Here is a 16622-nt window from a genome sequence, read left to right as displayed (position 1 = left end):
GAAACATTTGCAAGCCACAGTGCCACACAAGACATACTCACCAATACAAAACAGTGATGACCGTAGGAAAGACGCCATGCTTTCCTACTCTCAGGCCTGGGCAGCCATGAGCACTGATATACAGCTCCTCCTTCATGGACGCAGCCAGGTTGGCTGTAACTCCCACTGGACAAACTCATAAAGGCAGTGAGCTGAGTGTGGTGCTGGGCACTGACATCTATTTCTTTTTTTTTGGGTTGTGGGGCCTGAACTCTGGGCCTGGATGCTGTCCCTCAGCTCTTCAGCTCAAGGCTAGCGCTCTACTACTTGTAGCGCCACTTCCAGCTTTTTCTGCTTATGTGGTGCTGAGGAATTGAACCCAGGGCCTCATGCATGCAAGGCAAACACTCTACCACTGAGCCACCTTCCCAGTCCCTGACACCTGTTTCTTAACTGCCACTGAACATGCCAGTAGGCCAATAGCTTTTGAGAAAGGTCAAAGACAGGTTGGTCTTGGCTTTTTTAATTGCCGGGCCTGGAGCTTGAACTCAGGGTCTGGGTGCTATCTCAGAGTTTTTGCTCAAGGCTAGTAGTCTACAGCTCCACTTCTGGCTTTATGGTAGTTACTTGTAGATAAGAATATCAATGACTTTCCTACCAAGGTGGTTTTGAACTGCTATCCTCAGATCTCAGCTTCCTGAATAGGTAAGATTACAGGTGTGAGCCACCAGCACCAGATGCCTTGAGTCACTTTTATCTGCTCAGTTTATAAACCCTTCCTCCTCTTGCCTTGGAATTTGGGATCTACATCTCTTGTTAGCATTTAAGACATGCTTCTGTCCTTAAGTCCCCAGTAAATTGCAATCTGTACAATCTGAATTTGTCTGCCTCTTTTCTTCAACACCTTCCACTTCTGGCAAAAGAGTTGGTACATACTGAGACTATAGTTTTCCCCCCTAAAAATGCAATTCTTTCTTGACACTGTCCTGCTAGCATAACTGTTGTTTTAGGACACAGGTTGGCACCTGCTATATCCCATCCCAAGTCTTGCAATAGGTTCATAAGGCGGAGCTCGGGGGCACATCCCTGTGGCAGTGACATACACTAACTGATGTTCTGCTGGTCTACCTTGACCCACCCATGAGCAGTGGACTCTGACAACTGGCTTTCCTCAGGAAATCCCAGGGTAGGCACCAACTGAAACAGTTGCGGAGACCAAAGAACTTACCTTCATAAGTGCGGTCTCGCCATTGCTCTGCTGAACATTTACAAAGGCTCCCGCTTCCAAAAGAATAGCCACAGTGGTTAAAAAGTTCTATTTACAAAAGGAAAATAGGAAATTTTTAGAATTCTTTTTTTTTGTCAGTCATGGGGCCTGAACTCTGGGCCTGGGCGCTGTCCCTCAGCTCTTCAGCTCAAGGCTAGCACTCTACCACCTGAGGCACAGTGCCACTTCCAGCCTTTTCTGCTTATGTGGTGCTACAGAATGGAACCCAGGGCCTCATGCATCAAGGCAAGCACTCTACCACTGAGCCACCTTCCCGGCCCTTAGAATTCTTTAAGGCATCTTTTTTGAAAAAAAAGTCTTTTTCATTAGGAAAAAGACTCAGCAGATAATACCCCAAATGGGTGATGGGCCACCATGTTACTGTTTCTTCAATGGAGGGTTGTTGGAAGCCCATGTGCTAAGCCAAGCTCTTTGGTCACTGGCCATGCAGCCACATGCTGCTCTACCCAGCATTGGCCACCTACACCTATAAAGAGTACTCAGGGCCTGGTGTTCATACTTGGCCTTTTTTGCTCAAGGCTGGTGCTCTACCACTTGAGCCATACCTCTACTTCAGCATGGCTTTTTGCTAGTTAATTGGAGATAAGAGTGTCTCAGACTTTCCTGCCCAGGTTGTCTTCAAACCTTGATCCTCTTATCTCTCAGTCTCCTGAGTAGCGGGGATTACAGGTGTGAGCCACCAGTCCCCAGCTCAAAAGAAATTCTTAATTTCAGTTGTAAAAGTTTCAAATTGCCTGTTGCCTAAGACTGAAAGTAATATTGATACATTGAAGATATATAAATTATTCCCAACTAGGTAAGTCACATTTTGAAATTATGATTACAAAATATTCCTGATAAGAAAATCCATTCATGTGAAACATAAAAGTGCAAAGTTATATGACCATATGACCATTACAGTTTACTACTGAAACAAATCCTGAATGTCCTGATACAGTGACGTCTTGGACCTTTTCGGCGGCATGGATGAGGGCTGTGGTGCCATTCTTCTGCTGTCCGTTCACTTTGGCCCCTTTAGTGATGAGGAGCCTCAGGAGGTCATCCTGCCCTCCTGCTGCAGCAAGCATCACCAGTGTCATCCCACTGGAATCCTGTGTCAGTTTATTAACAAAGAAGCTGGTTAGAAACAAGTCTCTCTCTTTAGACAGAACTGACTTAAGCATCTACTAAGAAAACATCCTAATAAACAGAAGGGCACCAGTGGCTCACGCCTATAATCCTAGCTACTCAGGAAGCTGAGATCTGTGGATCAAGGTTAGGAGTCAGCCCAGGGAGACAAATCTATTGAGACTCTATCTCCAATAACCAGAAAAAAAGGAGAGAAAGAGAAGAGAGAGAGAGAGAGAGAGAGAGAGAGAGAGAGAGAGAGAGAGAGAGAGAGAGAGAGAGAGAGAGAGAGAAAGGAAAAGAAAAAGCTGGAAATGGAAGTATGTCTCAAATGGTAATAAGACAAGAGCAGGAAGCCAAGTTCAAGGCCCAGTGTATAAATTACACATGCGTGTACATGCACATGCACACACAAACACACACAGAAACTAACATCATTTAATAATTTTTTTCTCACGAACGTTTTCAATAAAATTTACAAATTTCTTATCTTAAATTCTAATAATGGCTTGAGGCCAGATGGGACAGGAAAACTCATTAGAGTCCATCCCTAAAATAACCAGTAAAAAAAAACGGCTGGAGAGTGGCAAAGAACCCAAGAACCAGCCTAGCAGGCATTAGGCACTGAGTTAGAATCCAGTACCATCAAACAAAACAAAAAACCCAAAACCACATCAAGTGAACAGTGAATTCTTTTGGAGCAGATGATCGAATCTTCTAACGAAAAGTGAGCTGAGAAGAAGAACTGCCTTAAGTGATTGAAAACCAGCCCAATGTGCCCCCGCCATGTGCGCACACACATACACAAACACACACACACGTACGTACATACACACACACACAAGCACACCAATAACTTCACCTTCTATTACTAACAACCAGTTAGAAAACAAATACAAGTGATAAAATGACCACAGTAAAGTAATAAAAATTACTATGAAACATATAGGAATATATCTAAAAGAAATGTGTAAGGGCTGGGAAGGTGGCTCAGTGGTAGAGCGCTTGCCTTGCATGCTCGAGGCCCTGGGTTCGATTCCTCAGCACCACATAAGCAAAAAGAAAAAAGCTGGGGGCTGGGAAGGTAGCTCAGCGGTAAAGTGCATGGCTTGCAAGCATGAGGCCCTGGGTTCGATTCCTCAGCACCACATAAACAGAAAAAGCCGGAAGTGGTGCTGTGGCTCCAGTGGTAGAACACTAGCCTTGAGCTGAAGAGCTGAGGGACAGCGCCCAGGCCCAGAGTTCAGGCCTCATGACCGGCAAAAAAAAAAAAAAAAAAACAAAGAAAAAAGCTGGAAGTGGCGCTGTGGCTCAAGTAGTAGAGTGCTAGCCTTGAGCTGAAGAGCCGAGGGACAGCGCCCAGGCCCAGAGTTCAGGTCCCACGACTGGAACCCCCCACCCCCCCCCCAAAAAAAAGAAATGTGTAAGTCCTACATGAACAAAAAATGCACAGAACTTGTCTTAGGTATATAAACCAGGAATTAAATACACAAAGTTATTGAGCTTATGATGAAAAGGAAGGACTTAATACATAGAATTAAGACAAGCAACTGAGAAAATAAATTTTTTTTAATTTTTAGTGCCAATACTGGGTCTTGAATTCAGGGCCTGGGAACTGTCCCTTAGTTTTTTTTCTCTCAAGGCTGGTACTCTACCATTTGAGACACAGCTACAACTCTGGCTTTTTGCTGATTAATTACAGGAAAGAGTCATTTGGATTTTCCTACCTAGGTTGGTTTTGAACTATGATCCTCAGATCTCAGTGTCCAGACGCTGGTGGCTCATGCCTAAAATCCTAGCTACTAAGGAGGCTGAGATCTGAGGATCACAGTTCAAAGCCAGCCAGGGCCATGAGACTCTTACCTCCAATAAACCACCAGAAAACCGTGGTAGAACACTCGCCTTGAGCTAAAGAGCTGAGGGACTGAGGGACTGAGGGACAGAGCCCAGGCCCAGAGTTCAAGCCCCACAACTGACCAAAAAAAAAAAAAAAAAAAAAAAAAAAAAGAAAAATGAATAAATTAACAGATGTTAAAATATTTATTTACTTTTACTTAAAAGTAAAAATCCTCAAAGCAATATAAACTCAAAATACAAAACCTGAAAACTAGGAAAGTTACTATGTTTCCATTAAAAAGAAAAACAACATAAAAAAAAACAACAAAGAATGTCACTAAGGAATCACCCCCACCCCCACCCCAGCCCCAGCAATAACAGGAAGCTAGGCCACTGGTATATATACATGGACCAACACCAAAGGTACAATTTCCTCCTCAAAATGAGAGTCCTTTTACACTCCTCACTGTTCAGAGTAAGATACAAATTCAGACTGGTCAAAACTATAAACTATGAGGTCAAAAAAGGGTGACACAAAAATGGAAAAAAGATGAACAAATACAGTCATGGTATTCAATATATGCTATGTAAAAATTGGGCTGGGAAGGTGGCTCAGTGGTAGAGTGCTTGCCTTGCATGCATGAGGCCCCGAGTTCAATTCCTCAGCACCACATAAGCAGAAAAAAAAAAGCTGGAAGTGGTGCTGTGGCTCAATGGTAGAGTGCTAGCCTTGAGCTAAGGAGCTAAGGGACAGCGCCCAGGCCCAGAGTTCAGGCCCCACAACTGACAAAAAAAAAAAAAAAAAATTGAAGTATGTGGCCAGGCGCCAGTGGCTCATGCCTGTAAACCTAGCTATTCAGGATATCTGAGGATCAAGGTTCAAAGCCAGCCCAGGCAGGAAAATCTGTGAGACCTTTATCTCCAATAAACCACTCAGAAAACAGGAAGTAGTGCTGTGGCTCAAGTGGTAGAATGCTAGCCTGGAGCTGAAGAGCTGAGGGACAGTGCCCAGGCCAGAGTTCAAACCCCACCACTGACCAAAAAAAAAAAAAAGTATGCACCGTGAGGGCAAGACAAGAAGAGAAAACTGGGGTAAGGGAGGGAAGAAGTGACTTTTGTCCAAGAATTATACTTATTACCTGATTTATGAAACTGTAACAACACCTTAATAATAACAATAAAATTATATTTAAAAACCCACATGGTCAATCTAAGGAGGTAAGAATTATAGGGGTTGTAACTGTCCATTTATAAAGCTCTACAATGTATAAGTTTTACATAGCGAATATGCATATGTTTTAAGTAATGACAAGTATCGGCAGGACTCAGGTGGTAAGAGTTCTTGCCCTGCAAACATGAGGCAAAGTACAATCCCTAAAATTCGCCCCCCCCAAAAAAATGAAGACATCTTATTAAATCATGTCAAGCATTTCATAGTCTCTTAATGAGATACTTCAAAGGCACATTACCTCTTGCTCCAAATCATAATCTTCATCTGAGTTGAGTGCAACCTTTACAGTAATATAATCCCCATTTTTCACAGCATCCCTCAACAAATCTAAAAGGAAGGGAAAAAGTGATTGGGCTTTATATATCTAGATTGGTGAAACTGAAATGAATAATTCCAAAACCACTCACTATTTGGAATTACATTCACTGTGCTAAAAGTCTCATCTTCCCCATCAAGGTGCTTTTGAAAATCTTCTAGTTTCATCCACTCCAGCTGCAGATCCATGCCCAAACTTAAGATCTGGTGCCTACCATCTGGTGAAAAAAAGGGCCTTATTAACACACTTTCACATGGTCTATTGGCAAAACCAATATGCTGCTTATAAACTTATACCTTGGGCTGTAGTGGGGTTTGAACTCAGAGCTTCACACTTGCTATGCAGGCACTGCACTTGAACTATTGCCTGCCAGTCCCTTCTAGTATTGGTTATCTTCAAGATAGGATCTTACTCTATGCTTAGACTAGCACTGACTGTGATCCTCTATCTAGAGTGCTTCCCTTTGCTGTTTGGATGACAGACATATCACTGTGCCCAGTCACCGTGCATCCCCTTGTAACTTGGAATAACAGGAACATGCCAACGTGTGTCTCCCACAGCTTGAGATGAACAGGTATATGCTACCAGCCATGGATCAAGTGGAATCTCATGGACTTTCCTGCCTGGGCTTGCTTCAAACGGTGATCCACAGATCTTAGCCTCTTGACTTAGCTAAGATTACAGGTGCCTAGCTTTAACAGAAATTTCATGTACATTTAACACACACTATTACATAACTCTTTTTTTGGGGGCGGGGGGTAGCACTAAGGCATGGACTAAAGGGTCAAGACTGTTACTCTACCACTTCAGCCTTACCTCCACTTCTGGCCTTTTGCTGGTTAACTGGAGCTAAGTCTTTTGTGCCCAGGCTGAACTGTAGTATTAAGATCTCAGCCTAATCTTTAGTAAGCACGTGTGTGTGTGTTTGTGCGCGCGCGCGCGCGCGCGCGCGCACACACACTAGTTCTAGACTTATAACTCAGGGACTGGGCACTGTCTCTGAGCTTTTGTGCTCAAGATTAGTGTGCTACCATTTTGAGCAACAGCTCCATTCCCACATCTCCATTTTGTTAGTTAACTGAAGATAAGAGTCTCACGGACCTTGAGTTCAGGCTCCAGTCTCATACATAAAAAAGCTTGGAAACTTGGCTGGGAAGGTGGCTCAGTGGTAGCGTGCTTGCCTTGCATGCATGAGGCCCTGGGTTCGATTCCTCAGCACCACATAAGCAAAAAGAAAAAAAAAGCCGGAAGTGGCGCTGTGGCTCAAGTGGTAGAGCACTAGCCTTGAGCTGAAGAGCTGAGGGATAGCGCCCAGGCCCAGAGTTCAAGCCAACGACTAGACCCCCCCCCCCCAAAAAAAAGAGTCTCACGGACCTTGCTTTCTGAGCTGGCTTTGAACCATGATCCTCAGATCTTAGCCTCCTGAGTCATTAGGATTACAGGCATCAGCCACTGGTGTCCAGCAAGCACAGACTCCAAGTGTTCACTAGCTGAATGGTTACTGCGTATAATCAGATGGACTCTGTCCTGGAATTTTGGCTTAACCTTACTGTTTAAGAGTAATGTCTATCTTATACATTATTACAAGTACACTTTGTGTAATCACTTACAAAGTTACTGGCGGTCAGCATTAATAGTCTATTCCCTCAGTCATGTACTTTCTCAGTTATGTATAAATTGTTTCAAAAATCACTTTCATTTAAACTTGAATTCATTTCATCTATGTTATTATATAAAATGAAAAACAAAAATCATTTGATAGTCAGCCTTGGATTTACACCTAAAACGAATTTCACAAACTATGTTCTTATAGATAGGGATATCACAGAACTATAGAAATAAAATTGTGTAAGAAATATGCAGGTGCCGGGCGCTGGTGGCTCACGCTTGTAATCCTAGCTACTCAGGAGGCTGAGATCTGAGGATCGCGGTTCAAAGCCAGCCCGGGCAGGAGAGACTGTGAGACTCCTATCTCCAATAAACCACCAGAAAACCAGAAGTGGCGCTGTAGCTCAAGTGGTAGAGCGCTCGCCTTGAGCTGAAGAGCTGAGGGACAGCGCCCAGGCCCAGAGTTCAAGCCCCATGACCGACAAAAAAAAAAAGAAATATGCAGGTAAGAGAAAGAGCTTTGTCCTACAGCCTCAACACAAACTAACAATTCCCTTCACTAACTCCAGGAGCACAGCATCCTGGGTATTAACACAATGTTCTATACCCTGGCTGTGTCCCAGCTGCCTATGAACTCATTGTGTCACATAATTCTCAACAGCAGCAGTAGTGGTAGTAAAAGCACCTAGCATACATTCACAGAACATGTTGCACAAATATCCTACAAATGATGTTACAGATAAGGAGACAGGCTAAGAGTGGCTCTGAGGTTTGTCAGGAAGTATCAGACTTGGTTTTAGCACTGATCCTGTCTGTCTCAGTCAACAGCAGAAGCCCCTACTTCCCACTCCAACCATAAGAGACAAAAATGACTGCTCAAGGAAAGATAGTGGGATAGAGCAGCTGAGAGTCCAAGGAAAATGAGGTAAAGGCAATACCCTACTTTAGAGAAATATTTAAGTAGCAGAAAGAACTGAGCCAGATCAGAAGTGGCAGAACTGCAGATTTCTATGGTAGCTCAGATTTTGGTCTGATTCTATGCTCATTCCTATCATGTGCTAACTGCCTCCTCTGCACAAGGCAGTTTTGTTTTTTAAATAAAAAAATGAGTGCCGGGCGCCATGGCTTACACCTGTAATCCTAGCTACTCAGGAGGCTGAGATCTAAGGATCGTGGTTCAAAGCTAGCCCAGGCAGGAAAGACCGTGAGACTCCTATCTCTAGTAAACCACTAGAAAACCAGAAGTGGTGCTGTAGCTCAAGTGGTAGAGCGCTTGCCTTGAGCTGAAGAGCTCAGGGACAGCGCGCAGGCCGAGTTCAAACCCTATGATTGACAAAAAAGAAAGAAAGAAAGAAAGAAAGAAAGAAAGAAAGAAAGAAAGAAAGAAAGAAAGAAAGAAAGAAAGAAAGAAAGAAAGAAGAAAGAAAGAAAGAAAGAAAGAAGAAAGAAAGAAAGAAAGAAAGAAAGAAAGAAAGAGCTAGATGTCAAAGGATGACTGTATGTTATGAAGTAAAACAAGTACAGGCCTGTATGATAGCCCAGTCTTAAGTTTCAGATGCCTGTAACTTCAACACTACTGCCTCCTTTATGGTGTATTTACATCCAGCCTATGTTGGACATTGTTCATGCTTTAATAGTTTTACCACTAGTAAATGTATCAAACTGGAGGAGTGGATTTAGAAGAAAATTAGACACAACTAAGAAATCCCAGTGAGTGTGTAAGGCACTGAGGTCAAATCCCAGTATTGATGTTAAAAAAAAAAAATCACAAATAAGCCAGGAGCTGGTGGCTCACACCTGTAATCCTAGCTATTCAGGAGGCTGAGAGCTAAGGATCATGGTTCAAAGCCAACTTTCCAGGCAGGAAAGTTCATGAGACTCTTATCTCTAATAAGCTACTCAGAAAATGAGAAGTAGCACTGTGGCTCAAGTGGTAGAGTGCTAGCCTTGAGCTGAAGAGCTGAGGAACAGCACCTAGGCCTGAGCTCAAGTCCTATGACGGACCAAAAACAAAAATTACGAAATGTTCTTTAAATACTTTGGCTATTAATCCTGTCTTTCAATCCAGTAGCTTTGATTAACATGCCACACTTTGTAGCAACTTTATCCTTTAATTTTATGGTGCACACGATTGTGGTGTGCATGTGTGCATGCATTAGGGCTTATACTTAGGGCTGGGCTTTTTTACTCAAGGCTGGCACTCTACCACTTGAACCATGCCCCGCCCCTACTTCTGGCCTTTTGCTAATCAGATCTGAGTCTCTTGGATTTGTCTGCCTTGGCTAGATTCTAGTTACTATCCTTGGATTCCTGGTGTTTTTCTGTCTTGAGAAATCTTTCCCTATCCCAAAGTCATAAAGATCCTCTAAATCCTAATATCCAAATGCCTAATATCTAATTCTCTAGTCCTAATTCTCTCATCCTAATATCTAGCAATCTTCTAAATGCCTAATTTCCAACTACTCCCTGTGCAGTTGAGGCCTCATTCCGCCAGGATCTGATTTCCACAAACAGGTGCTATCTGTGTAGATAACCACCTTGAAACAGTGAGATTCTCTTTCCCGCCCATCATCCAGCTGCCACAGCCGTCACATGTGCACTGCAGTACTAGTCAGTCTCCATTCCTAGTGCCAAGCAAATACCAGATACTCCATCAACTGTTCCAGTTTTAGAAAAGGGGTATATTATTGGAATAATTGGGTTTGCTCTTCTTGAGTCTTCCACATGATTCTACAATTAGTAATTGTAAATTCCACTAATACCTTTTTAAAATTTTTTTGCAATATGGAACTCAGGGATTTTCACGTACAACGCATACATGGATTTTAATGACTTTCAAGATGGAATTTTCTCTATACAGACTGTATTATCTTTTACTGGTAATATTCTTGGCAATCTTTTAAATGTGTCCCCCCTCCTCCCCCTCCTCATCATGGGGCTTGAACTTGGGGCTGGTGCTGTCTCTTGAGTTCTTCTGCTCAAGACTAGCATTCTACCACTTGGAGCCACAGAACCACTTCTGGTTTTCTGGTGGTTAATTGGAGGTAGGAGTCTCAGGGACTTCCTTGCCTGTTTGGGCTTTGAACCATGACCCTCAAATCTCAGACTCCTGAGTAGCTAGGATTACAGGCATGAGCAACCAGCGCCAGGCCAATGTTTTCATTTTTGAATGGTGGTCCTGGGGCTTGAACTAGGGGCCTGTAGCCTGTCCCTAAGCTTTCTCAGGGACAGGTTGGCATTCTACCCCTTGAGCCACAGATCCATTTCTGGTTTTTTGGTTGTAAATTGGAGGTGAGAGCCCAGGCTGGCTTAAAACCACAATCATCAGATCACAGCCTCCTAAGTAGCTAGGATTACATTGCCGATATACAGAAAGTACACAAATTTTTCATGTGGACCTTATATCTAGTCACTTGGCTGTAATTGCAGTAGTTCTAATAATTTCTAGATTCTTTAGGGTTTTCTACAAACAATAACAACTGATTATGACAGATTTTAAAAAATTATTTCTGGGGGCTGGAAAGGTGGCTCAGTGGTAGAGTGCTTGCCTAGCATGCATGAGGCCCTGCGTTCAATTCCTCAGGACCACATAAACAAAAAAAGCCGAAAGTGGTGCTGTGGCTCAAGTGGTAGAGTGCTAGCCTTGAGCTGAAAAGCTGAGGGCCAGTGCCCACGCCGAGTTCAAGCCCCATGACTGACAACAACAAAAATTATTTCTGAGTATCAGTGATCTAACACATTCACAACAACAAAAATTATTTCTGCAGTACCAGTGATCTAACACATTCTTTTGTACCTGCTTGGCAAATACTTGATGACAGCAGTTTTTGCCCATCCTCTCCAATGCTTAAAACTTCTCAGATTTTGTCCTTGCATTCCATGCTTAGCCTCTCGGTGTTATTGTGTCAGTATCCCTCATTAAAATGTTGAAAGACAATGGTGACAGTTTCTATGTGCTGGTGCTAATTTAAGACACGGATTTCTAGTGTTTCACAATTAACAAAAGATTTATCAACAGTGTAATTTTCCTTATTGAGAAAACTACCTTTTTTCACAGTTAGCTTTTTTTTCTTAATGCACAAGTGCTGTTAAAGCTGAACACTACAGTAACAAAAAACAGCATGGTATTGGCACAAAAACAAACCCAAATGGAACAAAAAAAAAACCTCTACCAAAATAAAACCACACAGCCAGAGCCATCTGATCCTTGTCAAAGAAGGAAAAAAAATATATTGGAGAAAACAGCCTCTTAAATAAATGGTGCTGAGAAAACTGGTTATCCCAGAAGACTGAAACTAGACCTAAAATTCTCAGTCTATAAAACATCAACTCCAAATGGATCAAAGATTCTAAGACCTGAAACCTTAAATTTACTACAGGAAGAGGGAAAACCCTGAAAATCATAGCACAATTAATTATTTTCTGAATAGGATTCCAAGGGGAAGAAGAAGAAGAACAAAGAGGAAGAACAAAAGGGATTGCATCAAATTGAAAGGCACATCCATCCATCACCAGAATGCCCCCACAGAATAGAACATCTCTGCCAACTATTCAACGGACAAAGAACTAAAATTCACAACACATAAAAAGCTAAAAACAAAACAAAAACTAAAGAACAAATAACCCAATTAGTAAGAAGAAACACAAATAGTTACTAGATACATGAAGAATTATTCAACAATCTTTAGCCATAAATGAAATGTAAATCAAAACTACACCAATGCTGGGCAACAGTGTTCATACCTGTAATCCTAGCTACTCAGGAAGCTAAGAACTGAGGATCGGGTTCAAAGCCAGCCTGGACAAGAAAGTCCCTGAGACTCCAATTAACTGCCAGAAAACCAGAAGTGGTGCTGTAGCTCAAGTGTTAGAGCACTTGCAGCTCAGGTATAGCGCCCAGACTCAGCGTTCAAGCCCAAAGACCGACCGGAAAAAAAAACAAAAAAACAAAAAACTACATCAAGATTTCATCTCATCCCATTCAGAATGAGAATCAAGTAAATAAACTAGGCATTGGTAGCTGACATCTAATTCTAACTACTCAGGAGGCTGAGATCTGAGGACCAGGATGCAAAGCCAGCCCCAGTAGTAAAGTCCATGAGACTTTTATCTCCAATTAAGAACCAAAAAATGCCAGAGCTCTGGCATAGTGATACAGCACTAGCCATAAGCAAAAAAGCCAAACTTCCTGTGTTCTAATTTTGCTAGGTAAAGCCAATTGCGATTTTGTTTGTGCTTATATGGCTTGAACTCAGGGCCTCATGTTTTTAGCTTGGCTTTTTTCCACTTAAGGCTGACACTCTAGCAACTGAGCTACACCTGCACTTCTGGATTTTTGCCAGTTAGAGAGAAGTCTCATAGACTTTCTGCCTTGACCGGCTTTGAACCCAAATCCTCAAGTTTCCTGAGTAGCTAAGATTACGAGTATGAGCCACCAGTACCTGGCTTTTTTTGGTTTTATTTTTAAAATAAGATGATGTAATTTGCTCATGCTTAGTTTCAATTTTTCACATTTAATTCAGTCTGCATTCATTTTCTTTCCTTACATAGTTTTGGTAATAAAAAGTTACTATGGTCCCACAAAATGAATTAATGTGTATTTTTAGGAAGAATTTTTTTCCCTCCGGAGTGAAGTCCGCACTATGTAGCCCAGACTGAAGTAGCGTAACTATGTAACCCAACCTTAGGCTTCCAAATGCTGGGATTACAGACGTTTGCTACCACTAGGCTTTTGCTCAGTTTGGTAGATTTACAATATAAAACCACTTGGGCTTGGTGTCACATCTATGAAGCTTATTCATGAAGTTATATTTGGTCATGAACAGTTCTGTTCATTTTTGCAGGAATCTCACCATGTCATTCAGTTTTCAAATATTCATAAGAAATTGTTCTTGAATCCTTTTATCTTTTTAATGTTTATACAATCTGCAATTTTGTCTTTTTAGCCTTGTTTTTTCCCCTCTATCATGGTCAGATGATGATCTATTTTCCTTACAGCACCAGTCTTTATTTCATGCTCCTACAGGCTCATTTTTTTTTTTTTTTTTTTGTTGCCAGTACTAGGGTTTGAATTCAGAGTCTGGGGGGGCTATTACTTAGCTTTTCTGATCATGGCTGGCATTCTACTACTTGAGTCAAAGCTCTTGGTGGTTAATTGGAGGTAAGGGTCTCAGGCTTTCTTTTCTGGACTGACTTCCAATCATGATCCTCAAATCTCAGCCTCAGCCTTTCTGTCTTTGGCAGCTGGCTTTTACATCTTTTTTTTGGGGGGTCCGGTCATGGGGCCTGAACTCGGAGCCTGGGTGCTGTCCCTCAGCTCTTCAGCTCAAGGCTAGCACTCTACCACTTGAGCCACAGAGCCACTTCCGGATTTTTTCTTTTTGCTTATGTGGTGCTGAGGAATTGAACCCAGGGCCTTGAGCATGCAAGGCAAGCACTCTACCACTGAGCCACCTTCCCAGCCTTTTTTTTTTTTTTAAATCACTAACTGCTTGGTAACTTAACTTCAGTGCTGGTCTTTGACATTTGCCCAGAGGGAAAAGTCCTCTTCCTTTCCTATTAGTCCTGGAAATTATCCCAATTTCTTGCATGTAAGCTCAGCAGTACATTCAAAGTATACTTGGAGCCTCAGAAATCTATACAGGGTCCTCCTCAGCCCCAGGATAGCATTAATAAAACCTTATTTGTATTTGTTATTACTGCCAAGTTAAAAGGGAAGAAGAATTAAGTCTTTATGTGACTGCTTTTGTTGTTGTTGGTTATGGGGTTTAAACTCTGGGTCTGGCTGCTGTTCTTGAGCGCTTGCTCAATGGAAGCGTGCAAGCGCTCTACCACTTGAGCCACATCGCCACTTCCAGTTTTCTTGTGGTTAATTAGAGATCAGAGTCTCATGGACTTTTCTGCACAGGCTAGCTTTGAACTGCAATCCTCAGATCTCAGCCTCTTGAGTAGCTAGGATTATAGGCATGAGCCACCGGTGCCCAGCTATGTGACTATTTTTTAATGTGACTTTCCTAAAAGAAATCTAAGCCCAGTGCCAGTGGCTCAAGTCTGTGATCCTAGCTACTCAGGAGGCTGAGATCTGAGGATCATGGTTCAAAGCCAGCCTGTGCAGAAAAGTCCATGAGACTGATCTCTAATAACTACCTGAAAACTGAAAGTGGCTCTGTGGCTCAAGTGGTAGAGTGCTCAGCTTGAGCTGAAGAGCTGAGGGACAGCACCCAGGCTCAGAGTTCAAGCCCCACGACAGGAGGGAAAAAAAAAAAAGAAAAAAAACAAATCTAAATATATATCATCAGTATAGAAAATCAGACTATAATTTCCAAATGTACAGATAAGCACATTTCAGGAAATTAGAAATTATTTCATGCAACCACAGGTCCAAGCATGACTCAAGACTTTAATATAAAAAGTTATTTATTTAGGTGATACAAATAAATTTTTGTAACTTTCTGATCTGAGATCAGCATTACACAGTATGAAAGAGTAATAATATAATGTGCACTATCTTGAAATCATCTGTCAAACCATGCCAAACTCACCTGAATTCTCATCCATTTGGCATACACTGTCCAAAACTTCCTGATCACCTTCTGCAGCAATGTATGCCCAAGTGTCAGTTTCATCTCTGGTATTTTTCTTTTCATTAGGTGAATACTTGCCTTCCTTCATTTTACAATCTTCTGTGGTTTTACAATCCAGTGACACTTCTTTTTTCTGATTAATTTCAGGCACATCATTTTTTTCTTCTGTAGTTTTTTTAAGTAAATCAAATGCACTTTTGATTTCCTTAATTGCTAGTGCTAAAATTGTAAGTAATATACAGTATAAGTCATAAGTTTATTTTATAATCAAAAAATCTATTAGTATTAAAAATACTTAATTTTTTTTTACTGTATCACCTTTGGTTACAAACATGATCAAATCTACAATCAAAGTCACAAAGTCATTTTAACAAATCTTCATACTGGCTGTTAAGCACCCGATGGAAAATGACAAGGACAAAGGACTACTCAAGTCTGCTTAGTGTTAACTTTCTTCCATAGATCTTCAATTGTTTGTTTGTAAGGTGCTGTGATCATTCCCAGGTTTTTCCATATTTTAGACAAGTGCTCTACCAATGAGCTAGACCTCAAGCCCAGCTCTTTGTATCTTATAAGCAAGATGTATTTAGGTCTTTTTTTTGCTGGTCCTGAGGCTTGAATTCGGGGTCTGGGGCCAACTTTTGAGTTTCTTTTGCTCAAAGCTAGTGCTCTACCACATGAGGCACGGCACTTCTCCAGCTTTTTCTGTGATTAACTGGAACCACAATCCTCAGATTTCAGTCTCCTGAGTAGTTAAGATTTCAGGTGTGAGCAATGGGCCACTGGCTGGTTTTTGGTTGTTTTTTATTTGGAAGTAATGGGTTTAAACTCAAAGCCTTATGTTTGACTTATTTATGACTAGGCAAGCCTAGACTGCCGCAATACTCCTTAAGCTTCCTGGTAGCTGGAATGAAAAGTGAATGCTACCATACCCAGAGCTTTTTATTAATTGAGATGGGGTGTTAACTTTTTGCTGGGGCTAGCCTCCAAATGCAATCCTAGCATCTGCACCTCCCAAGTAGTTAGGATTACAGAATTAAGCCACTTTACCCAGCTCAGTTTCAGGTACATATTTGTTAGGAACATACAGTTGTTAAGTATAACTACTGTTCGATTCCCTTACAATAGTACTCACTGAAAGTCTGGTTTTCAGTTTCCTTGGTTATTTTCATTGCCTCTCTCTCTTTCTCTCCGTTATTTTTATGCCTTCCTTCCCCCCCCTCCCCCCCTTGCTGGCTTCTTTGGTTGCTTGCTTGCTTACTTTTTCTTTTGTATCTCTCTTTCTCCTTCTTTCCCATTTTCTGGTAGTTACTTGGAGATAAGAGTCTCAAGGACTTTCCTGCCTGGGCTGGCTTTGAACCACAACTCTCAGATCTCAGCTTCTTGAGTAGCTAGCATTACAGGCTTGAGCCACTGGTGCCTAGCTACTCCCAGCTTTTCTTTTTTGTAGTACTAGAAGTTGAACTCAGAGCCTATGCTTGCTAGACCAGCCACCTACCATTTGTGTCAGGTGTTATTTCTGAGGTAAAGTCTCACAGTATGGCAGTGCTGGCATGGGTTGCAATCCCCCTACCTGTACTTCCCTATTTCAATGTGGATGACAGTAATATGCCAACACGTCCAGCCATTGGTTGAGATAGAATTTCTCTCTCAACTTCTTTGTTCCCAGGCTAG

The 16622-nt window shown here is 41.9% G+C and overlaps 1 protein-coding gene across 3 annotated transcripts in view; it reads right to left on the bottom strand.

The window, feature by feature from the left end:
* Mphosph8 (M-phase phosphoprotein 8) overlaps positions 1 to 16622 on the bottom strand; it is a 40118-nt gene that overhangs the window by 9821 nt on the left and 13675 nt on the right. For 2 of the 3 annotated variants that reach the window (XM_070003143.1, XM_070003145.1), the window contains exons 5-9: positions 14907 to 15167; positions 5849 to 5974; positions 5680 to 5768; positions 2218 to 2358; positions 1208 to 1294 (exon numbers count right to left, since the gene is read on the bottom strand). In XM_070003143.1, coding sequence (XP_069859244.1) covers positions 1208 to 1294; positions 2218 to 2358; positions 5680 to 5768; positions 5849 to 5974; positions 14907 to 15167 — 704 coding nt within the window. The remainder of the gene's footprint in view (positions 1 to 1207; positions 1295 to 2217; positions 2359 to 5679; positions 5769 to 5848; positions 5975 to 14906; positions 15168 to 16622) is intronic. The other variant, XM_070003146.1, reaches the window with a different exon arrangement.

The sequence above is a fragment of the Dipodomys merriami genome, unplaced genomic scaffold, assembly GCF_024711535.1.
Source record: "Dipodomys merriami isolate MVZ:Mamm:240054 unplaced genomic scaffold, mDipMer1.0.p SCAF_6, whole genome shotgun sequence".
NCBI classification, from domain to species: domain Eukaryota; kingdom Metazoa; phylum Chordata; class Mammalia; order Rodentia; family Heteromyidae; genus Dipodomys; species Dipodomys merriami.
The sequence above is the reverse complement of the archived record's forward strand: the minus strand, read 5'-3'. Positions and strand labels throughout refer to the sequence as shown.